General features: G+C 32.3%; 1 protein-coding gene across 1 annotated transcript in view; it reads right to left on the reverse strand.

The window, feature by feature from the left end:
• Positions 1-25,768, reverse strand: part of DTWD2 (DTW domain containing 2) — a 152,847-nt gene that overhangs the window by 89,335 nt on the left and 37,744 nt on the right. Inside the window, exons 2-4 of the mRNA XM_074202062.1 lie at positions 24,499-24,589; positions 22,995-23,089; positions 1,880-2,072 (exon numbers count right to left, since the gene is read on the reverse strand). Coding sequence (XP_074058163.1) covers positions 1,880-2,072; positions 22,995-23,089; positions 24,499-24,589 — 379 coding nt within the window. The remainder of the gene's footprint in view (positions 1-1,879; positions 2,073-22,994; positions 23,090-24,498; positions 24,590-25,768) is intronic.

Genomic DNA, 25,768 nt, shown 5'->3' on the forward strand with positions numbered 1-25,768 from the left:
AATCACATAACATCAATAGATACAGAAAAAAGTCTTCTGATATAATATAATAACTATTTTCTGGCAAGTAGCATCTAAAACCAAGAAACATCATTATATGAAAAGGAGGCCTCTGCAACAAGTTCAGAGTTAAAGCTAGAATTTCCATTGTCATCATTATTATTTGAAAGAAAAAAATAAATTAAGAAAATAAGCAGAATCAAAGAAATCAAATTGTCACTTTTTTGTGATAATGATGATAATCTAATTAGATAAGCCTAAATATTGAAATAAAAAACTTATGTGAAACAAGTACTATAATAAAATATAATATTAATTATGTAATATATTAATTATTTATTTTATATCATTAATTATATAATATATAAAACAAACCCAAGAAATCATCAAATCATACACACACACACACACACACACACATATATATAACCAACAAAAACCAGCCACAAGAATGAGAAAGCAAAATTCCATTCTAAATAGCTACAGAATAGAAACAAATTGGGAATGTACTTACAAGAATTACATGAGTACAACTACAAAACATTCTATGAAGCAATAAAAACAGACCTAAAAGACATACAAATTTATGTCGTGATACTAAAATATAAATGGTAATATTGGCTTAATTATCAATGAAACCACAAAAGATCTAGAAAAAACAATCACAATTCATCTAAAGGACAAAAGATCAAGAATCCCAAGAAAATAAGGAAAAATGTAGGAAAGATAGACTAGCAAAATCTTACCTCTCATACTACTTCACAAAATAATTATATTCAAAACTATTTAGTATTGGCTAAAAAAATGAAAAAATGGATTAGTGGAAGAGATTAGAGTCTAGGTGCAAATAAATATAGTAACATACGGCTCAATAAATCCAAGGTCTAAAATAATTTGGGTTAAAGATTATGTAGCTAAGAAAATTGAAAATTTGTACATGTATCAATGCAACTTTTATATACATAATTTCTACCACAGTTTACCTAAAAGTATAAAGAACAAAACATTCTGCTATGCTTGTTTTTGTGGACAATAAAAAGGACTTAATTCATGAAGTTATCTAAAAGTTATCAACTATAGAAATTTTTTAAATATACACTATGACACTTTTACAATCTTCTGATAAATGTCAATCAAATAATAATTAAAAAAAAGAAACCCAGATAAATATGCTTGCCAAAAGATTTGCCTCTATCATAGAGAAGTAGGAAGGCAGAGTGATTCCCTATAGTTGGAGAAAACCTCCAAGGATTTTGATGCATACATGGCATTGTACTGATTGTATCAAACCCTGGAATATTAATGAATGCTCCTAAATGAGATCTATAATTACTCAAAAAGATTCTGACTTAGCCATATTGGAAAAACCAAGATAATTTGGAATACTTATTTTCCATACTATAAGTACTATTACGTAGTTATCAATAATTACAGTAACTCATCATTAAAAGAAAAAATTAGTCACTATAAAATTATGTCATAACTGATTAAAGTCATAACTTAGCAGAAAATAATGTTACTATATACCTATAATTTTAAAGTAAAAGAAAAATTATTCATTGAAAACATTGTTAGCAATACTTATAAAAGCCCAATATAGATATTACAATGTATCTGAACCATGTACCAAAATGTTATAGGTGTGAATTTTATGTAGGTCCTATTTAAGAATTAATACATTTAAAATACAATATCTTAATATCATGATTCATCATTAAAATAATTTCTTCATGTACAGACATGGTAAATCTATGGTTCACATATAACAATAAGAATATTTATAAAGACATACAATCACAAATATATACATATGTAAGTATACATATATGTAATAATGTATATGCACACACATGCCTACATACACACATATTTCATTTACCTGTCTAGGAAGTCGAAACAGGGAATTCTTATAAAAAATGTCTTTAGCTTGGCTCCATGTCCCATCAATGATGATGATAGTGGAAAGATGATTAGGAGAATTTGATATCAATTCTTCCAAATTAATTGCTTCAGCACCAGGGTACAAAACTAAAGTGCCAGGATTTCGGCAAATAGCTGACAGTTCTGGATCTCTAAAATGAAAACAAAGAGAAAAAAATTATTTAGGAGCTTGGAGAAATATTTTGTATTTAACTCTAAGTTAGGTATTACTTTTGTTAATAAAACTACATTTGTATTAACTCTAAATCAAAAAAATTAAGATAATTAGCATTCCCCCAAAAATAGCCATAAGTGAATTACTTCTCCTTCTCTACCATTATTTCCTTTTTGGTGGCACCTTTCTTCTGGCAGGTATTAGTATTTTTAGATCTAACCCAAATCAAGAATTACTACTCTACATTTCCTAGCTGTGACTATACTATACTACAGTTACCATGAAGCATATCACACAAATTATTCCACTGTACCATAGATAACATAATTTTATTAAGAAAAGAGCTCCAAAACAGGTTTGAGCCACCATTAGACTGATACAGATTAAATCAGAGGTTCATGGACCTCAAACTGCTAAACCAACTCTAATGTGAAATATCAAGTCAGGTATATCAGATACCCAGTTCTAAGATGCAGGGGGGGGGGGGAATAGATATAAGGATATTTTTTTAAAAATTATTTAAAAAACTGTGCATAGACAAAGATCTATAATATTGTGTGCATATGTATGGGTATTTGTGATGATAATGCTGCTGCTGCTGCTGTTGCTGTTGCTGCTGCTGCTGCTGCTGCTGCTGCTGCTGCTGCTGATGATGATGATGATGATGATGATGATGATGATGATGATGATGATGATGATGATGTCCTTCATTTTTGAAGAAGACCCTGACAGGGGGTGCAATGGATAGAACACCAGCCCTGGAGTCAGGAGGACCTGACTTCAAATCTTGTCTCAGACGTTTAATAATTCCCTGTGTGACCTTGGGCAAGTCGCTTAACCCTACTGTCTTAAATAAATAAATAAAAACTTTTTAAAGGAGTTTAAAAGAAAAAGATCATGACATCAGAATGATACCATAAGATGTACTTGAATTGGATTTGAGTGAGGGAGTGCTATGCAAAGTCACCAGTCACTGAGCCATCTGGGTTCAGTGGCCAGATATGAATCAGGATAACTGGAGATAGTTTGGATGCAAGGCAATCAAGGTGAAATGACTTGTTCAAGGTCATACAGTTAGTGAATATCCGAGGTTGGATTTGAACTCAGGTGCTCCTGATTCCAGGACCAGAGTTCTATCCACTGTGATACCTATGTGCAAGTACATATACATTTAAAATCCTTTATATTTTCATTTAGATGGATTGGATAATTTCTTTTGTTTTTAACAGCACTGTATTTTTTTATTTCCATGTAAAGATACTTTTCCAAATTCATTTTTGTAAAATTTGCTCCCTACCAAGCTTCCCTTGCTCCTCACCAAGACAACAAGCAATCTGATATTGACTGTACAATCACAATCATATTAAATATTTCCATATTAGACATTTGTGAAATAAAAATAAGAACAGAAGGGGAAAAACCATGAGAAAAAATTAATATGAAAAAAGTGGATATAGCATGCTTTGATCTACATTCAGATTCTACAGTTCTTTCCAGGATGTGGATGGCATTTTCCAACACAAGTCTTTTAGAATTATCTTTGATCAATATATTGCTAAGAGCTAAATCTATCATAGTTGACCATCACACAATGTTTCTGTTACTGCATACAATGTTCTCCTGGTTCTGCTCACTTCACTCAGCTTCAGTTCATGTAAGTCTTATCAAGTTTTTCTGAAATACAACTGCTCATCATAATATTCCATTACATTCATCTACCACAACTTAGTCATTTCCCCAATAGCCACCACAAAAAGAATTATAAATATTTTTATACATGTAGGTTGTTTTCTCACTTTTTATGATCTTTTTGGGATACAGACCTAGTCATGGTATAGGTATAGCAGGATTAAAGGATTTGCACAGTTTTATGGCCATTTGGACATAATTTCAATTTGCTCTCCAGAATGACTTGATCAGTTCACAACTACATCAACAAATGCAACATTTATCATTTTTCCTTTTTTGTCATCTTAGCCAATCTAGGTATGAGGAGGTAGCTCAGTGTTGTTTCAATTTGAGTTTCTCTAATCAATTATGATTTGGAAAATTTTTTCAATATGACTATAGATAGCTAATTTCTTCTGAAAGATGCCTGAACATATCCTTTGACCATTTATCGATTGGAAAATGACTTGTATTCTTATAAATTTGAGTCAGTTCTCTATTTTGGAAATGAGGCTTTTATCAGAGACACAGGCTATAAAAATTGTTTCACAGCTTTCTGCTTTCTCTTTCAAATCTTAGTTGGATTGGTTTTGTTTGTGCAAAATCTTTTTAAATTTAATGTAAATAAAATTACCCATTTTGCATTTAAGAATGTTCTCTATCTCCTGTTTGGTCATAAATTCTTCCCCTTTCCTTGGATGTGAAAGATAAACTAAATTCCTTGTTCTCTTAATTGGTTTATGGTTTCACCCTTTATGTCAAAATCATGTATCCATTTTGACCTTATCTTGGTATAGGGTATGAAATGTTGGTCCATGCCTGGTTTCTGCCATATTATTTTCCAGTTTTCCCAGAAGTTTCTGTCAAACATTTAGTTCTAATTCCAGAAGCTGGAGTCTTGGGGGATTTCAAACAGTAGATTACTATAGTCATTTTCTGCTATTTCTTTTGTACCTAATCTATTCCACCGACTCAATACTCTATTTCTTAGACAGAACCAAATAGTTTTAGTGATTGCCAAATTATAATATAGTTTTAGATGTGGTACAGTGAAGTCACCTTCCTTGCATTTTTTTCATTAATTCCCTTGATATTCTTGATCTTTTTTCCTCTAGATGAATTTTGTTATTATTTTTTCTAGCTCTAGAAAATATTTTTGAATAGTTTGAATGTTATGGCACTGAATAATTAGATTAATTTAGGTATAATTGTCATTTTTATTACATTTTTTATATTTTATATTTTTATTATATTTTATTATATTAGCTTAGCCTAGCCATGAGCAATTACTATTTTTCCAATTGTTTAGATCTGACTTTATTTCTGTGAAAAGTATTTTGTAAATATGTTCATATAGTTTCTGGGTTTATTTTGGCAGGCAGACTACCAAATATTGTATATTATCTACAGTTATTTTAAATGGAATTTCTCTTTTCTGTCTCTTGCTTCTGGGCTTTGTTGTTGATAATATGGAAATACCAATGATTTCTATGGGTTTATTTTTATATACATGTTAAAGTTGGTAATTGTTCCAAGTAGTTTTTTAATTAATTTCTTTTTTTATGCAAGGTAGTGGGGTTAAGTGACCTGCTCAAGTCCACACAGCTAGGTAATTATTAAGTGTTTGAGGCCACATTTGAACTCAGGTTGTCCTGACTCCATGGTGTGTGCTCTATCCACTGCACCACCTGGCTGTCCCCTTTTTAGTTGATTCTATAGGATTCTCTCAGTATATCATCATATCATCTGCAAAGAGTTAGTTTTATTTCCTCACTGCCTATGTTAATTCTTTCAAAGTCTTTTTCGTCTCTTATTACTAAAGCTACATTTCTAGCACAACACTGAACAATAGAGGTGATATGGGACATCCTTGTTTCACCCCTGATCTGACTAGGAAAACTTCTGCTGGCAGATGGTTTTACATAGACAATGCTTGTCAATTTATAGAAAACTCCATTTATTCCTATGCTCTCTAGTGTTTCTAATTTTTCTAATAAAAATGAGTGCTATATTTTGTCATAAACTTTTATTATCTATTGAGATAATTATATGATATCACTAAGTTTTGTTATTGATATGTTCAATTTTGCTGATAGTTTTTCTAATATTGAACCAGTCCTCTATTCCTGGCAAAAATTCCACCTGATCATAATATTGAGTCTGGTGACAAAATGCTATATGATTTTGCTTAAAATTTTTGCACCAATATTCATTAGGGAAATGTGTCTATAATTTTCTTTTTTGGTTGTGGTTCTTCCTTGTTTAGGTATCAGCACCATATTGGCATCATAAAAGAAATCTGACAAGATTCTTTTTTTCACCTGTCTTTTCAAATAGTTTTGGGGGTTTTTTTTTAGTATTAGGATTAATTACTTTAAATGCTTGGTAAAATTACTTAAAAATCCATCTGGCCCTGAAGATTTTTTTAATTAGGGAGTCCACTGATGGCTTATTCAACTTCTTTTTCTAAAATGGGTTCATTTGAGAATTTTATTTTCTCTTCTGTTAATCTGCATGGGGCAATTTATATTTTCCTAAATATTCATCCCTTTCCTCTTAAAGTGTCAGATTTATTGGCATATAGTTGAGCAAAATAGTTCTGAATTATTTCTTTATTTTCTTCTTCATTGATGGTGTCACCCTTTTCATTTTTGATACTGTAATTTGGTTTTCTTTTTTCTTTTTTTCTTAATGAAATTAACCAAATGTTTATCTATTTTATTGGATTTTTTCATAAAATCAACTTTGATTTATTTGGTAAAGCAATTTTATTAATCTCACCTTTAATTTTCAAAATTTCTAATTTGGCATTTAATTGAGATTTTTACTTGTTCTTTTCTAGATTTTTTTAAATTTCATTCCCAATTCATTTAATTCCCCTTTCTCTATTTTGTTCATGTCAGCATTTAGAGAGATAAAATTTTCCTCTAAAAATTTTTTAGCTGTATCTATAAGTTTTGATATGTTGTTCCATTATTGTCATTGTCTTGGATGAAATTATTGATTGTTTCTCTGATTTGTGTTTGAATCATTCTTTACAACTGGGTTATTTAATTTCCAACTAATTTTTAGATAATCTTCCATGGCCCTTTATTGCATCATGGACTGATAAGTTTGCATTTAATATGCCTACCTTTCTGCATTCAATTGTAAGGTTTTTAATGCCCTAAAACATGGTCAATTTCTGTGAAGGTGCCATGAATGGCTGAGAAAAAAGATATATTCTTTCCATCTCCAATCAATTTCCTCCAGAGGTCGGTCATATCTAAGTTTTCTAAAATTCCTTTCACCTGTTCAGTTTCTTTCGTGTCTATTTTATGCTTCTATTTATCTAATTCTGAGAAAGGGAGGTTGAGGTGCCCCATTAGTATAGCTTTTTTTGTCTATGTCATCATGTATTTCACTTAACTTCTCTCAGAATCTAGATGTTGTCTCACTTTGTGCATATATGTTTAGTACTCATTGTCTATAGCACTTTTTAGTAAGATGCAGTTTCCTTCCTTTACCCTTTTAATTAGATCTATTTTTGCTTTGCTTTGTCAGCATTACACCTTGCTTTTTTTTGAAGTGTAATGTATTCTGCTCCAGCCTTTTACTCTTATTCTGTGTGTATCTCTCTGTTTCAGACATGTTTCTTGTAAACAACATATTGTAGAGATGTGGCTTTTAATCCACTCTGCTATCCACTTCCATTTTATGGGAGAGTTCATACATTCACAGATATATTTGCTAATTCTGTATTACCTTCCATCCTATTTTTTCCCCATTTGTACTTTTCTCCCACCTTTTATCCTATCCCTCCTCACCAGTATTTTGCTTCAGATCACCAACTCCCTTTGTTTCTTTCCTCTTTCCCCTACTAATTCCCCATAGGGCAAGATACTTTTTCTAAACCAACTAAATGTGCATTTTATTCCCTTTCGAGTCAAATCCTATGTGAATAAGATTTAAACAATGCTCACCTCTTCTCTTCTTTCTCTCAACTGTAATAGGTTCTCTTCATGTGATGCAATATACCCTGTTCTGTCTCTTTCCTCTTTTCCCAGTGTAATCCTTTTTTATGCCATAATTATTTTTATGACATCACATAAAAATCAACTTACACCTACACTCTTTTTCTATGTTTACTCCATCTAACTGCCCTAATAGATATACAGCTCTCAAGACTAACAAGTTTCAACCTTTTTTTTCTTTCCTCTTTACTTTTTTTATGTATTGCTTCAGGCTTACATTTAAAGATCAAAGTTTCTGCTCAGCTTTGGTCTTTTCATTAGGAAATTTGAATTTCCCCTATTTTAATTTGAATGTCTAACTTTTTTCCTGAAAGATTATGCTCAATTTTGTTGGGTAGTTGAGACTTGGCTGTAATTCAAGCTCTTTTGTCTCTCTGAATATAATATTCCAGGTCCTCTAGTCCTTTAATGTTGAAGCAGTTAAGGCCTGTATAATTCTGACTGTGGCTCTTTATTATTCAAATTATTTCTGGCTGCTTGTATAAGCTTCTACTTGACTTGATAATTCTGGAATTTAGGTATAATATTCCTTGGAGTTTTCATCTGGTTTCTGGAGGAGACTGGTGGATTCTGTCAATGATTATTTTACCCTGTGGTTATAGGATATCAGGGCAGTTTTCCTTGATAATTTCTTGAAAGATGTTGTCCAAGTTCTTTTTTATTTAGTCATGGTTTTCTGGTAGACCAATAATTTTTAAATTATCTCTTCTAAATCTATTTCCCAAGTCAGTTGCTTTTTTAATGAGATATTTACATTTTCTTCCATTTTTTCATTTATTTTCATTTTTTGACTGATTCTTGACTTCTCATAAAGCCATTAACTTCCACTTTGCCCAATTCTAATTTTTAAGGAATTAGTTTCTTCAATTTTTGTGCTTCCTTTTCCAATTTTTTATAATTCTCTTGGTATGAATCTCATTTATTTTCCCAATTGTTCTTCTACCTTGCTTACTTGATTTTTAAAATCTTTTTTAAGTTCTTCCAAGAAGATTTTTTTTGGGGCTTCAGACCAGTTCATATTCCTCTTTGAGGTTTCACATGTAAGCCTTTTGTCACTGTTTTCTATTTGTGTGGGGGTCGGGGGTTTGCTCATTTTTTTCAAAGTTGAACTCTGCTCCTGGGGCAGAGGGTCACCTAAGCCTTTTGTGCTGGGGCCTACTTATTGACTTTTCACACTGGGGCCTCAGACATCAGCAGCTTGTCCATCGGGGACTGTCAGGTTTGCAATGTCTTCTGCTACTAGGGCTTCAGTAACCACAGTTGGTCTGCTGTGCCAGACCAAGGGACATTGGTTACTGATCTCTGCAACAAAGGGCCTCCCACTGGCTTCCCTACACTCTGCTTGTGCTTGGTACTCCCCCCGCTCCGACTGACACAGCCCTTTCCTGAAATCCTTCCAGATATCTTAGCTGTATGTTAGCTGTGTTCCACTCTGTCTTTTTGTGGGTTCTATTGCTCCATAATCCATTTAGAGGTAAGTTAACATTGCTTTGGAGGGAAACTAGAAGAACTTGGGTGACTTCCTGACTTCTCACCAATATCTTGGCTTCCACATGATTTCTTTGGAGTAGATATACTTTTTTAAATTATGTCTCTCTCAAGCTTTGACATTTCAAAGCTCACTATAGGTGACTAGGGGTTGGGAGTAGGGAGGTGTGGTTCCAGAAAAAAAATTGACTTTAAAATATGATGAATGATACCTTGAGACTGAAACACTTTAGTGCATAATTCATATAACACATAATCTTTAAGGTGGGTACAAATAAAGCTAGAGAAATAGGAAATGTCTAACTTCCCTTTGGGGCCAGGCCATATCCAGAGCAAATTCAGCCCTGTACATCCAGAACTAGGATCACTTGGTGAAGGAATGTCCCTAGAACCACAGGTAACACATACATGAGTGAGATGAAAACAAAATGCCATGTAATATTTATGGAATGCCTCATTACTAAGTAAGAGGTTCAGAGAGGACTGCAAGGAGGAGATAATATTCAAGTTGGAACTTAAAATAATGAGTGGGAGTTTAACAGACAAAAAAGCAGACATCTTGAAGACATTAAAAACATAGAAAATAGTGTAAAAAAAGTGAGGAGACCAAACTGAGTTTTGGGGAGCCAGAGTTATCAGTTTAGTTCTTATAATATATAGAGAGAAATCATATTAGAAAAGGATAGAAAGGCACAAACATTTAATAGACTATGAATAGCCTTGAATACAAAGCAAAGCAGTCTGGACTTAAATTGCTAGGTAAGAGGGGGTTGTTGATGCTTTTTAACGAGAAAGTCCATAATAATTTGATTCCCATTTACTTTCCAGTCTAATTCCATATCACATTACTTCATGAAGCTAGGAGAAGCATAAGATAAAGGAAAAAGTACCAAAGTTAGAAAAGGAGCTGAGTTTCAAACTTGCTTCTGACAATTACTAAGTATATGGTCATTAGCAAATCATGTAACTCCTCTGAGACCCAATTTCTTTATCTATTAAATGGAAAGGAAAGAAGAACAAAACCAAATGAAGAAAAACTTTGTCCTAAGAAAAACACAAAAAGTAATCAGTATTTTTTTTAAAAAAAGGATTCCTGCAAAAAGAAAAAGAGAGTCATAAAGGAATAACTTTTTTATATTGTTTTAAATAACAAGTCTTCACAACAGGATGGTTACAAAAAAATAAAGAGGAAAACAGGAAAATTAAAATTGAAATAAATGTCCTGGAGGAAAAAATTTGTAAAGAAAATAATAATTTAAAATAGGTTGCTGAAAAATCATACCCAAGTAATGAACTCCCTGAAAAACAGAATGGACCTATCCAGATTCAATGATTATAGGAAACAATGGGAAATAAAGGAACAAAAACAAAAGATTCAAAAAAAAGTAAATATATACATATATATATATATATTTCAAGTAGAAACTCTTCAAAAAACTGAAAATAGGTAGAATAAGAAGTTTGAAAAGTAGGTAAAGACAAAGAATAAGATTTCTTGACAACAATGATCAATATCAAAACCAATGGATGCTATATATTTCATGAAATCAAAAAAACTGCTCAGACCTTTAGAACTAGAGAACAAAATAATAACAGAAATAACCAATTATTACTTCAGGAATGTCATAGTCAAATTCTGGAATTTTCCAGGACAAAGAAAATAAATACTAAACCAACAAGCCAGAAAGAAAAAGAGTTAAGTACCAGTCAAAAGTTTTCAAGACTATGATACAACTATGATAAAAGAAATGTCTCAACCTACAATAGTCCAAAAAGTAAAAGAAAAATACTCTGTAAAACGAAGAATAATTCACTTCACAAAATTTATTTTATAGAAGTAAACTGATCTTTACAATAGATTTTCAAGTATTCTTGATGAAAAGGTCAAATCTGAATAAAACTGTGAAATGCAAACAAAGGATTCATGAGAAATATAAAAGGATAATTACAATAAAGCAAATGAAATGAGTTAAACAATAAATATTTTTATTTGACTAGGAAAAGATTTAGAAGCTAGATAGTGCACTGGACTTGTAATCAGGAAGACTCCTCCTCTTGAGTTTAAATGTGGCCTTACTTAACAGCTGGGTGACCCTGGCTAATTAGCTTAATGCTGTTCCTAAAAGTTTCCTCATCTGGAAAATGAGCTGGAGAAGGAAAAGAAAATCACAAATGGGGCCATGAAGTATCAGACATGACTGAAAAGTTACTAAAAAACAAAGGGAAAAGATTAGTATTTCTTCAGAGTTACTAACCATACAAACAGAGGAACTGGGTTGGATCCTGTTTTGTTTCATTCATTTTAAGAGAAGAAAGAAAAAGGCAGGAAAAAAGAAATCCATTAAGGAAGGACAAGGAAGAATTTACTTCACATAATTGGATTGCAGAAGGAAAAAAGTATGTAAGCATAGAAGAAAGGATAAAGCAGTAAATATCTCATGATTCTTCTTACTATTATCTCAGTTACACTAAGTAGAGCTGAATGAATACACATACACATAAACACACAAATTTGATGTAGAAAATGCATAAAACTAACATACCTCAACAAGAAGGAATAGGAAAAGGAAAAAGGAAAGTTGGAAAAGGAGTTTACTTAGAGAAAGGGAAAATAAGAAGCAAAGCAAATATCAATTTCAGAATGCAAATCATAGAGTTGGTATTAATTAAGCAAAATAAAAATATTATAACTTAAACATCAGAATCTGAGCTTGGTGAATTCTTGAGTTCCTTAGCCAGAGAAGCAGGAAAATTAAACAACTAGGAAGTACAATAGATAGATTACCAGGCATGGAATCAAGATTAGTCTTTATGAATTCAAATCTGGCCTCAGATGCTAACTAGAGGTGTGACCCTAAGTGAGTCACTTAATCCTATTTGCCCAGTTTCTCCTCCATAAAATGAAATGGAGAAGGAAATGGCAAACCAAGAAAACCTTAAATGGGTTGGACGTGATGGAAAAACAATGCTCTTTCAGCACTACTCCTCAACCATTCTTTCTACTTTGGCAAGATATGCACAAACCAACCCACTAGCTTGTGGATTGGAACTCATTCTAGAATTTCTGATCTACTGCAGTCTCTACAAGCACACATCTCCCCAGTCTTCTGATACAACCAGTATCGGACCTCTCAATTTTGCCTAGTCATGTTCTATGAAGGGAGACATAAAGGAGTAATTATGGGGGCAGGGGGGAGGAAATGGGGTTGAAATGAAGACCTGGTTTAGGGAACCTCAAGGCAAAAGAAACTCAGCTGAGATTATCCATTTCAACCTCACCCAAACCTGGAGGGAGCAGCAGACATTAATGAAGCCCATACAGAGAAGAACAAGTAGGAAGAACAGACTGAATTGGAGATGGAGGTCAAAGTTTGTAATTGCATCAGACCTAAAGAAAAGAGGATATGCATTCAAGTGGAATCAATCTTGTGTCCTAAGAAACTGGTACTAGACTAAAACCAGTAAAAAGTAAATTCACCAGTATGAGAGCACTCTGAGAATATTTTGAGATCTAGCCCTGCAAACAAATCCATGATAAACAAGTGAGGGATTAGAAAGTTAGCAATAAGGAAAGAAAAGAGAAAAAAAAAGACCAAATCCATCAAGGATCTCAGAAGATAAAAAAATTGATTAAAAATCTAGAACACAGGTAGATAAATCAATAGAGAAGAGGTGATAAGTAACAAAACATTTAAAAGAATGCAAATGTCTTGATAAATAATGCAAAAAATAATAATACTATTACAGCAACAGCTGATGAAACACAGAACCCAGTAGATTTTCAAGAACAAGAAACTGGGCAAGGTGTTCCAGAATGGTTTGAGAGAAAAAAAAGAATAATATATAGAGAAACAAATGGTAAAATATATGTTCTGAAAAGAATAATTAGCAGAATAGACAAACTTGGATCCACAATGGCAAGTTTCTACAAAGAGACAAAAGAGAGTGAACGACAGAAAGAAAATATAAATAAGCAAAGCACAATCTACAAGAGAAGCTAAAAAGAACATATGATCTCTATCCAAGCAAAACATTTATCTCAAAGACAGGATAAGCAGACTGAACTTAAGAATCATAAGCCTCCTAGAAGAATATAAAAAGTCCAAAAGAAAAAATCTTTAACAGTATAATGTAAGAAATAATGATGAGGCAGCTAAGTGGTGCAGATGGGGCAGCTAGGTGGCTCAGTGGATAGAGCACCAGCCCTGGAGTCAGGAGTACCTGAGTTCAAATCCAGCCTTAGACATTTAATAATTACCTAGCTGTTTGGCCTTGGGCAGGCCACTTAACCACATTGCCTTGCAAAAACCTCAAATGATAATAATAATAATATTAATAATAATAATAATAATGATGATGATGATGATGATGATGATGGTGATGAAATAAAAAAGAAATAATGCAAGAAAACTGCCCAGAACTAATGAACATAAAAAAAACAAAAGCACCACAAACTGTCTGTGAAAAACAAAACAAAAAATTCTACACTTCAAACTCCAAGGCACATCATAATTTAAGAATTCTAATGACAGGAATACCACTACTGGGTCTATACCCTGAAGAGATTATAAAAAAGGGTAAAAACATCACCTGTACAAAAATGTTCATAGCAGCCCTGTTTGAGGTGTCAAAGAATTAGAAATTGAGTGAATGTCCATCAATTGGGTAAATTGCTGAACAGTTTGTGGTATTTGTATATCATGGAACACTATTGTTCTATTAGAAACCAGGAGGGATGGGAATTCAGAGAAGCCTGGAAGAATTTGCATGAACTGATACTGAGCAAGATGAACAGAACCGGAAGAGCATTGTACACCCCAACAGCAACATGGGGGTGATGATCAACCTTAATGAACTTGTTCATTTCATAAATGGAACAATCAGGGACAATTTTAGGGTATCTGCAATGGAGAATACCATCGGTATCCAGAGAAAGAATTGTGGAGTTAACACAAAGACTAATGACTATTACCTTTAATTTAAAAAAAAAAAAAGATATCTTATTTTGTAATTTTGCTCTTTCTTATATTTTATTTTTTCCTTAAGGATATGATTTCTCTCTCAACACATTCAATTTTGATCAATATTTAGCATGGAAACAATGTAAAGACTATCAGACTACCTTCTGTGGGGGTGGGGGAGGGAAGTGAGATGGGGGGAATTGTAAAATTCAAAAAAAGAATTTAAAAAAAAAGAATTCTAATGACAAAAAAAATTATGCAGGCAACCAAGAGTAAGGTCTTAAAATTTAAAGGAATGGAAATTCAAATTCAAAAGACTATTCTACAACCAGTAGAAAGTTTACAAGGATATGAAACGAAATGCTGTGAAAATCAAAGGAGCTTATGATGCAATCCAAAAGGACATAACCTATAAACTTGAATGTAATCATTATAAAAATGGAAGAAGGAAGGAAGGAAGGAAGGAAGGAAGGAAGGAAGGAAGGAAGGAAGGAAGGAAGGAAGGAAGGAAGGAAGGAAGAGGGGCGGCTAGGTGGTGCAGTGGACAGAGCACCAGTCAGGAGTACCTGAGTTCAAATCCAGCCTCAGACACTTAATAATTACCTAGCTGTGTGGCCTTGGGCAAGCCACTTAACCCCATTGCCTTGCAAAAACTAAAAAAAAAAAAAAAAATTGGAAGGAAGGAAAACAGGGAGGGAGGGAGGGAAGGAAGGAAAAAGGAAGGGAGGGAGGGAGATAAGCATTTGAAGTATTCTTGAAAAAAAGTCATAAACAGAATATTAGACCTACAAACAACTCCAAGCAATAGAAAAATAGTGCAAAAATATATATAACTACCAAGGAAATCACAAGTAATGAAAGAAATTATCCTTAGTTTCACAGTTCTATTGAAAGAAGGAAAAAACTAGAAAAAGAAAGATGCCTATGGAAATTTAAATGGCAACAACCATTAAGGGATTTTTTTTTAATAAAGTGGAAAAGAATTTAGAGAGAGATAAAAGAAGTGATAGAGGAGGAACTGACCTAAAACATCATGGTATAAACTTCACAACTCTCCCTTTAGGTGAATCAATGTATTTGTGAGATGGAATAATTGAAAAAGTACATTGCATAATGAGAACATAAATAAAAAGGGAGGAAAAGAGGTTTAGAATCAAAGGATATACGTGATGTGATTTATTACTATTCCTATTTTTTTAAAAAAGTATTACTTGCAGAATTATTCTCTAAAAGAAGGAGGAAAGCCATTTGAACAAATTTTGTGGTGTGAAAACAAAAGTTATCAGTAAAAATATATTTTAAAAGAGCAACTGCAATCATATTATCAGACAAAGGGAAAAAAAAAGAAATTCACAATACAGAGATAAATAAGAAAATCACATTTTTCTAAAAGGAATCATAGTAAACAAATCAATGTCAATATTCAATTCATATGCTCCAAATGTGATTGTATCTAAATTCAAAAAAAGGAAAAAATAATTGAAATATTAAGATGTAGATAGAAACAGAATAATAGTAGGACACTAATATCCCTCTCCCAAACAAGAGTAAATCTGACAAAAAATAAACAAAATGAGAAATGCAGAATTTAAGAAATTGCTGGAGGAATTAAAACTAAAAGATTTATGGCATCTTCTAAGTGAGACTATTGAAGAATATTACATGTCTCAGAATTACATGTGTCTTTTATAAAAATTGCCTATAAATTATATATCAAGATATAGCAAATAAATTTTTTTAATTTTATTTATTTAAAACAATGGGGGGTTAAGTGACTTGCCCAAGGGTATAAAGCTAAGCTGGATTTGAACTCAGGACCTCTTGACTCCAGGGTTGGTACTGTATCCACTGTAATACCTAACTGCCCACAAATAAATTTTAAATGGCAAAAATAGTTAACATATCCTTTACAAACCCAATTACAATAAAAAATAGCAATCAGTTCAGGGAATATAAGAAAATACATAGATCTAATTAGGGACTCAATAATAATGAAATCCTATAATACAAGGATAAGGAACAAAACCCACTAAATAACTTATAATTCTGTGAAAGACAATGATGACAAAATAAGAGATCTTAAATAATTCACTCTCAGAAAAAGGGAACAGAATTTGGTATAAAGTAGAACTTCTTATCTCATTCCTATTATGTATTCCATTGGCAATCTGATGAAACCTATAGACCCATTCTTAAAATAATATCTTTCAATTCATAAAATAAAATAAAAACAATTTACAAAGGAACATTTTCTCTTCAATTAGTTATCAAAATATTTTTAAAAACATAGACTCCATATTGTTTGGTTGGTTGGTTCTTGTCCTTCATTTTCGAAGGACAAAATGACATCACAATGTTTGAGACAAAATACAGTGTGTCCAATTATGGCTGATCAGATCAATACGAGCTCAGAATTCTCTCCCACAGTTTGGGCACAAATAGTCCATGTGAACACCTGGGGTGAGTACTCTAAACTTAAGTATGCCATATTTCCTTTAAGCTGCTTCAATTTTGCCTTCCTCATAGAGTGCAACACCCTCATTGATGAGAGCATGTCATGCTGGGCAGTCCCAAGCCAGCCATGCTGTACAGTCAATTCTAAAGTTCTTCAATGAGACCTTCAGGGTGTTCTGGCATTGTTTCTTCTCACTCCCTTGTGAACTCTTGCCCTGTGTGAGCTCTCTATAAAAATAGTTTTTTGAGCAAGTGTATGTCTGGCACTTGAACAAAGTATCCAGTCCCTCATAGATTTATTCTCTGTAATATTGAAATGCTAGGTAGTTTAGCTCGAGAAAGGACCTCAATGTCTGGTATCTTCTCCTACCAGGTGATCTTCAGAATCTTCAGACCCCATATTAAGATCATATAAAGAATTCTTTCTGGTAAGGAAACATCAAAGAGGGAAGGAGAAAAAAACCCTGATCCTGACAGATTCATAAGAAAATTTTATGAAGTTTTTAAAGAATTAATATCAATACTACACAAATCATCCTCAAAATTGAGAACATGTGCTACTACACTCCTTTAACAAGGAAAATATATTCCTAATATCTAAACTGGTAAATACTAAAGTAAAGAAGAACTATAGATCAAAATCATTAATATCAAATCAAAATTTTAAAATAAGACTAGTCACTTAACCCCATTGCCCTGCAAGAATTAATTAATTAATTAAAATATATAAATAAATTATAACAATTTAGCCAAGAAATTATTCATTTACACCTGGAATGGAAGGTTTAGAGGAATAAAGGGACCTTTTTTTAATATCCTAAGAAATTTCTACCTAAAACCAAAAGCAAGCATTATATGAAATGAGGAGATATTCCCTGAGAGCAAGGACAATCTTAATAAATGCCTGCTGATCAATTAGAAGTTTTCCCAATGAATTCAAGAGTAAAGCAAAGATACTAATTTTCTCTACTATTATTTGTTATAGTTCTAAAAATATTAGCAATATCAAGACAAGAAAAAGAAATCAAAGTCATCAAGATAAGGGGACTAGGGAAAATGAGAAAGGCATTACATAATGACAAATAATATTATTTGTTAGGCACTGCATTAAGTATTTCACAAATATTATTATATCATCTGATCCTCACAAGAAGCCTGAAATGTTTTTGTACAGTTAAGGAAACTTAGGCAGCAGTTAAGTAATTTGTCCAAGGTCATATCTGAGTATCTTAGGTCATATTTAAACTCTAGTTTCTTGACTTTAGTTCTATTGCTCTTTCCACTATGCCACCCAGCTGCCACAGGTGATAGATAAATATAAAGAAATATAATTAAATAGGTAAATATAAGTAAAGATAATCATCAAATTAAGTATAAGATAATCAGCAAACAAAACTAAGAAAATTAATTTCAGAAAATTTGAAGGCTACAAAATAAACCCAAAAATCAATATATTTTATATAATATTAATGTCTACCAGGCAACACTAAAATGGGAAGTACTATTTAAAATAATTTGAAAATGTATAAAATATTTCTGATTCTACCAAAGTACAGTATAGTACTTGTATAGATTCAATCAAAGAAATAAAGAACTTTAATAGCTGGAGGAATATTTGGTACTCACACCTGGGTCCTGATAATATAAATACCTAATTTACCATTTTAAAGCTATACCTATCATACTATCAAAGTACACTTTATAGACCACCAAAAAAGAATAACAAAATTCATTTGAAGGGATAAAAGATATAACATATTATACGAAGCAATGATAAAGGTAGAAATAAATTTTAAAAATAGCACTTGAAGACCTTACACAAAATTATAAAGTAAAATGATGAAAAGTATTTAGTTGTGCTTTTAAAAAAATAAGAAATAGGTATATAAAATGAACTAGAAAAAAAGGAGAATTAGAAGCAATGAAAATTAGAAAAGAACTCCCTTTTAATAAGAAGTACTAAGAAAACTGGAAGGCAGTCTGGGAGAAATTAGATTTAAGATCAAAGACATTGCATATTATGCAATAAATTAAATATGCGACTCAAATATGAATTATCCTGTATTAAAAAAATTAAAAGAAAAGCAGATCAATGGATAAAAGATACATTGCAAAGAAAGCAAGGAATAGAGAGAGAATTACAAAAAGATAAAATAGATAATTTTTGAATTGAAATAGTACTGCACACAAAAAAACAAAAAAATAACACATATAGCATTAAGAGTGAAGCAAATTAATTGGAAAAAAATTTGCATCAAATTTTTCACATAAGGTCATTGATAAGAACAAGGTTCCATAAATGCCAGACTATTTATAGTAGAAATTTTTTGTTGCAGCAAAGAACTTAAAACAAAGTAGATGTACATCAATTTGGAAAAAATTTCCTGTGCTTTAAGAAATAACAAACAAGGGGCAGCTGGGTGGTAGTGAAGAGTACTGACCCTGGAGTCAGGAAGAGCTGAGTTCAAATCCAGCCTAAGGCACTTAATACTTCCTTACTGTATGACCTTGGGCAAGTCACTTAACCCCATTGCTCTGCAAAAACCAAAAATAATTAATAATAATAATAATAATAATAATAATAATAATAATACAGAAAAGCAAGGGAAAATTTACATGAACTGATACATAGTAAATTAACCAGAACCAAGAAAATGTAATTGGAAAGGATATGCACAAAACAATATAAGTTAAATTATAAAAAATAGGGTTGGCCTCAAAGAATAAATATAAAAAGATTTACTCTGATCTTTTGAAGAGGTTGGGAAACACAAATATGGAATATTAAATATGTTGTCAATTTTGATGTAATTTATTTGTTTAGCTGACTTTTTCTCTATTTCTACTTTTAATTTTTTCTTTTTTTAAAAAAGTCCTTGTTATAATGACTATGGTTCCATAGGAAAGGGAAGAGAGAAGTCTGGATTTTTTAAATAAAAAAAAAAATTAATGAAATACTTGATAAAAATTATTAGTTTATCTTCATATATATATATAAGTATATATAGTATATGTTTGTATATGTTTTAATATAATCATTAAGAAATTATTAGCAAGTTCTGGAAGATGTGTTGGTAATTTATTTCTCCCATCACCAAAATACCATGCCTCTGTGTTAGGTTTGCATTCTATTTGCTCTTCATTTATTTATTGTTTCTATTCAGGAGATTTGTTGTACATATCACTGACAATGTAACATATTCAGCCTCTAATCATCTTTATTAAAATGCTTTCCAAGTAGTTTAACCTGTTAGATCTATGGAAAAGGAAGCAATTTACTTCCTTACTCATGTAAGGAAGAGATGGAGAACATCACTAAAAACAAACTAGATTATTTTGATTACATTAAATTAAAAAGCTTTTGCACAGACAAAACCACTATAACCAAGATCAAAAGAAATGTACTAAACTGGGAAACAATCTTTACACCTAGTATTTCTGACAAAAGACTCATTTCTAAAATATACAGAGAACTGAGTCAAATTTTTAAAAAAGCCATTCCCCAACTGACAACTGGTCAAAGGATTTGCAAAGGCAGTTTACAGATGAGATCAAAGCAATCCATAATCATATGAAAAATTGCTCTAAATCATTACTTATTAGATAAATGCAAATTAAAGCATCTATGAGGTGCCACCTCACACCTCTCAGACTGGCCAATATGACCATAAAGGACAATGATCAATGTTGGAAGGGATGTGGGAAATCTGGGACACTAATACATTGTTGGTGGAGCTGTGAACTCATCCAACCTTTTTGGAGAGCAATCTGGAACTATGCCCAGAGGGCAACAAAAATGTGCATACCCTTTGACCCAGCAATACCACTATTGGGTCTATACCCTGAAGACATGATGAAAAAAGGGTAAAAACATCAGTTGTACAAAAATATTCATAGCAATTCTGTTGGTGGTGGCAAAGAATTGGAAATCAAGTAAATGTCCTTCAATTGGGGAATGGCTTAGCAAACTGTGGTCTATGTATATCATGGAACACTATTGCTCTATTAGAAACCAGGAGGGATGGGAATTCAGGGAAGCCTGGAGGGATTTGCATGAACTGATGTTGAATGAAATGAGCAGAACCAGAAAAACACTGTACACCCTATCAGCAATATGGGGGCAATGATCAACCTTGATGAACTCACTCATTCCATCAGTGCAACAATCAGGGACAATTTGGGGCTCTCTGCAATGGAGAATACCATCTGTATCCAGACAAAGAAATGTGAGGTTTGAACAAAGACCAAGGACTATTACCTTTAATTTAGAAAAAAAAACTGATATCTTATTGTCTGATCTTGCAATCTCTTACACTTTATATTTCTTCCTTAAGGATATGATTTCTCTCTCATCACATTCAATTTGGATCATTGTATACCATGGAAACAATGTAAAGACTGACAAATTGCCTTCTGTGGGGGGTGGGGGAAGAAAGTAAGATCAGGGGGAAAATTGTAAAACTCAAAAATAAATAAAATCTTTTAAAAAAAGGATATGATTTCTCTCTATAAAGACTAACAGACTACCTTCTGGGGGGGGGGGGTGAGGGAAGCAAGATTAAGAGGAAAATTGCAAAACTCAAAATAAATAAAATCTTTAAAAAAAAATGCTCTCCAAGTTTTCCCCCCTCATTCCTAAACTTTCTCACATATGTCAGTCTTCTGACATATGACTTTAACAATGCTAAGTCCTCCACCAGTCCTGACATCTCTTTACCTCAACAATACAGAAGTCATTTAGTTCTTCTAATAAGCATGCAAAAGTCTCACATTGAGTACCTAATGTATTTGTTCTAGGTAGACTACAATGATTCTTAGTATTCTCTGTCCCCTTTGCCTAACAAATATAACACCAGCATTGTAAAAGCAGAAGGGGCTCATGTAGTACTAAAGACCATTTTGCATTTCATTTTGTTTCATAGTTTGCCATGGTCAAATGATTCATCATCTAGTGACCAACACTTGGTGATAAACCACTTTATTCTTGTATAACACATTCAGACTATCCCTCATATCTAGCTCAAAGTTTTTTAGCTTTTTAGGGCCCACCAATGCTTACTCTTCACCAAAACTGCCTTATAATCAAGGGGGGATTTCAACAGGATGAAGCAACAGAGGACTATGTTGATGTTGAGCTAAAAATATTTACATTCATAATATGTATGTGCCTATAAGAATACATCAAATACCTGTGAGTTCATTGGCATACTAATTGCAAAAGTTTAGGGTTAAGCTATTTTATCCTGCATCAACAGTATAAAGGAGTCTACTGAGTAAGAGAAAGAAAATCACTTTGGTTGGACATAGTGGACACATTCTTCCTAGTAGAAAGGCTCAGGCAAAGTATATAAATATATTCCAAAGTGTACAAATATAAGACAGGTCAGAACTGATAGTGTATAATCATGGAATTCAGAGAGATTAAGTGACTAGCCCATAATCACCCAGCAAGTAAGTGGCAAGGGTGAGGAATAACATTTTCCTGACTCCATATCCATCAATTTATCTATTATAGCCTAATATCTCTCTCATACACATGTGTACCAGCATTATTTCCAATCCAATCCAACAAATATATTAAGAATCTATTATATTCAAGTCACCATGCCAACCGTTAAGAATACAAAGACAAATAAAATGTAGTCTATGAGCTTACAGGCTAAAATTCTACTGAGGAATATATCTCTATTTTACACAAATTCTGGACCCCAGAATTTTGAAGTGATGAAGCAACACAGGAATCAAGAAAACACTGAAATGAAAAGATGTAGGATAATACTAAGAGAAAAGGATACATTGAAAATGCTCTGTAATCCAGGGCTATAAAGAAAAAGATTTAACCATTTTTATAATAGTTCTAATTTGGGGAATGGCTGCTGCTAAATTTTTAGGCTGGTTAAAAATATCAACTTGTCTAATTTATTTTGCCTGTCAATAAGATCACTTCAAAAATCTCTATATAATTAAAATATGTTATAATATACTTCATAAGACACAAGAATTCATGTTATAGTGGATTAGTTAAACCACTCACCCTGAGAAAGTATAGTTGGTGGACAAATTCATGTCATAATTTCAAAATATCTAAAAATATAACAGCAAGGGGCAGCTAGGTGGCACAGTGGATAAAGCACCAGCCCTGGAGTCAGGAGTACCTGGGTTCAAATATGGTCTCAGACACTTAATAATTACCTAGCTATGTGGCCTTGGGCAAGCCACTTAACCCCATTTGCTTTGCAAAAAAAATACAAAAAAAAAAAATATATATATATATATAAAACAGCAAAACAGGAGTTGAATTAAAGATGGAATTACCTTTCTTCACTGAAGCGTCGGCCAATCTTGACCTTAACCTTGTCCTGAGGAAGGCATGCAGCAAGCAGAGGTACTGTCCGTAAGACTTTGTTTTCCTTTAATTAAAAGGTTAAAGCAATTTTACGCAGATAAACATACATTTCTAAACTCTTATAATCTATAAATTTTATTTTTAATTTTTCCATTTTCAAAAAGACTGTCATATGAAAAACATCAATCAAAAAGTATTCATTTTATATACCTATTACAAATGCAAAGAATGAAATAATCTCTCCTCTCACAGAGGAGAGGGGAAAATCAAGTACAAATAGAAAAATAAAATAAACATAAAAAGAATTAATACATAGTAAGAAGAGTACACTAGCAACTGGTGGAACTAGGGAAGGTTTCACACAGAAGGTGGTATTTGAGTTGCATCTTAAAAGAAGAGCTGAATCTATGATATGAGAAGGAAGTATACTTCAAGCATGGGGATGGCCAACACAAAGAAATAAAGATAAATGGAGTGCTTTGTTGGTGGACCATAAAGTATAGAAAAGAAAGTAAACAATGAAGCTAAGTAGAAAGAGAAGTTACGGTGAGGCTGCAATAGCTTTTAAGATTTAAACAAAGCAGTTTATATTTTATCTTGCAGCAACAATATAGAGGAGTTTATTGAGTACAAGAAAGAAAATCACTTTAGGGGCGGCTAGGTGGAGCAGTGGATAAAGCACCAGCCCTGGAGTCAGGAGTACCTGGGTTCAAATCTGGTCTGAGACACTTAATAATTACCTAGCTGTCTGGCCTTGGGCAAGCCACTTAACCCCATCTGCCTTGCAAAAACCTAAAATATCACTTTGGCTGGGCATGGTGGCACATCCCTCCTAGTGGGAAGGCTCAGGCTGGTTTGTGTTGCTTTATGGATTTAGAAGCCAGAATGCAAAAGTTGAATGAAAAAGAAGTATAAAGTATCTAATGTAGATAACTTTTTCAGAGAAATCTGGTTGTGAAAGGGAAAGATATGAAATAATAGCTTCAGGGTACAGCCGGGATAATTTTAGTACAATTGAGGGTAACTTAGGAAAGACAGAGAGGAAATGATTGAAGGAGAAATCTTCTGGAGAAGACCAGTGGGGATAGAATCCATAGCAAATGTAGAGGCATGGACCTCACTAAAGATAACACCTCAACATTTGCCAAGGGAAAGAACTAACTAGTAGTCACAGAATACAAGGAAAGGAGGCAAGAACAGGATAAAAAAGTTAAAGTTTTGAGATAAAGAAAAAGGGAAAAGAGAGCACATGTTGAATGATCTCAATTTTCTCAATAAAGTTAGTCTTCAGGTAAGGTTAGAGAAGGGTGACATGGAACTGAAGAGAAGAAATTTAAAATTCATTTAAAAAAACTGATTTAAAGTTTTCTTCTATTTTAAAGAGAGGAAAATATACATATATACATATATATATATATATATATGTATGTATGTATATATCTCTGACTTCCATTATTTCCCACAAGTACTTACCTCTGCTGGATGTTGAATTATATAAAGGTTGGTAGAGATATCTAAAGGATGTACTGGCAGAAATGGACATAAGCACACCTTCTGAGGACGGCTGCAGAATTATGGAGAGAAAAAAAAGTATGTCAAAAATAAAGAAAATTTCATTTCATTTCATTTTAGTGAAGCTAAACATTTTCTCAATTGGCAAGAATTGTACTATTGTTTATTGGAATTTTCATTTAAAAATAGATATTTCTTTTTTATTAAAAAATAAGTTTTAAGGATTTGGGGGGGATTTGTAACAATCACTTCGGCTACGCACCACAACCAATATATTACTACTTGGCACTAAATTCTTGTCTTGTAAACAAAGAAAACAGTTAATCAAAAACAATCAGAGAACAAATTGGAACATGTCAAACTTTCATAAATCTCTGCTTCTCCACCAAAAGTTAAGGAGATATGTTCACTTCTGTATTACAGTGTTTTGATTATTCAAAGTTGAACTTTGTTTTAGTAAACTTTTCATTTAAATTCTTATATTACATTTAATGTACTGTTTATTTCAATGTTCAACAAGCTCATACAACTGTTGCTATATTTTTCTAAATTTCTCATATTTGTTATTTCTTAACTGAATGATAATATTCTATCACAATCATATCCTACAATTTGTTCAGTTCCAATGAATATCTACTTTGTAAGAGGTTCCTTATTGCTACAAAATATAAATATTTTTATATATTAAATATTTGGTATTCAATATAATTAATATATTTGACATCATTTACTCAAATATTTTGTTAAATAATGGACCACTATGGTTTTATTTCCTTAAAGTAAATGTGTGACTCTTATTTTCACAAATAGCATATTTTTTATAAAAAATACTTAAGACTTTTTAGAAGGCACTGTTTGGAAGGAAAGACAAAGAAGCACCAACTTAAAATTCTAAAAGAAAGCTACATTTTACTCTTATTTAACCAATTCATACTTAAAGGATATATCACAGTTCTCAATATTACTTCTAAAATTTCCATGAAAGAATATGTTATATATGTATGTAAATTAGTAAGGTTTGCTCTAATACCCTATCCTGGATAGAAGTATAACTATAATTTTTCCCAAGTCATGCAGGAAGAATAAACATTCTAACAGTTACTTTTTTACAAGATGGATAATTTTGGGGTCAATCTGGTAATTTGACTTATCTATTGTCTAAGGACCTATAATAGTGTAGAGTCTCATCTTCAGATTAGTAGAAGAATGATGAGGTTTTAGCAACAACTCC

Source organism: Macrotis lagotis, chromosome X (assembly GCF_037893015.1).
Source record: "Macrotis lagotis isolate mMagLag1 chromosome X, bilby.v1.9.chrom.fasta, whole genome shotgun sequence".
Lineage (NCBI taxonomy): Eukaryota > Metazoa > Chordata > Mammalia > Peramelemorphia > Peramelidae > Macrotis > Macrotis lagotis.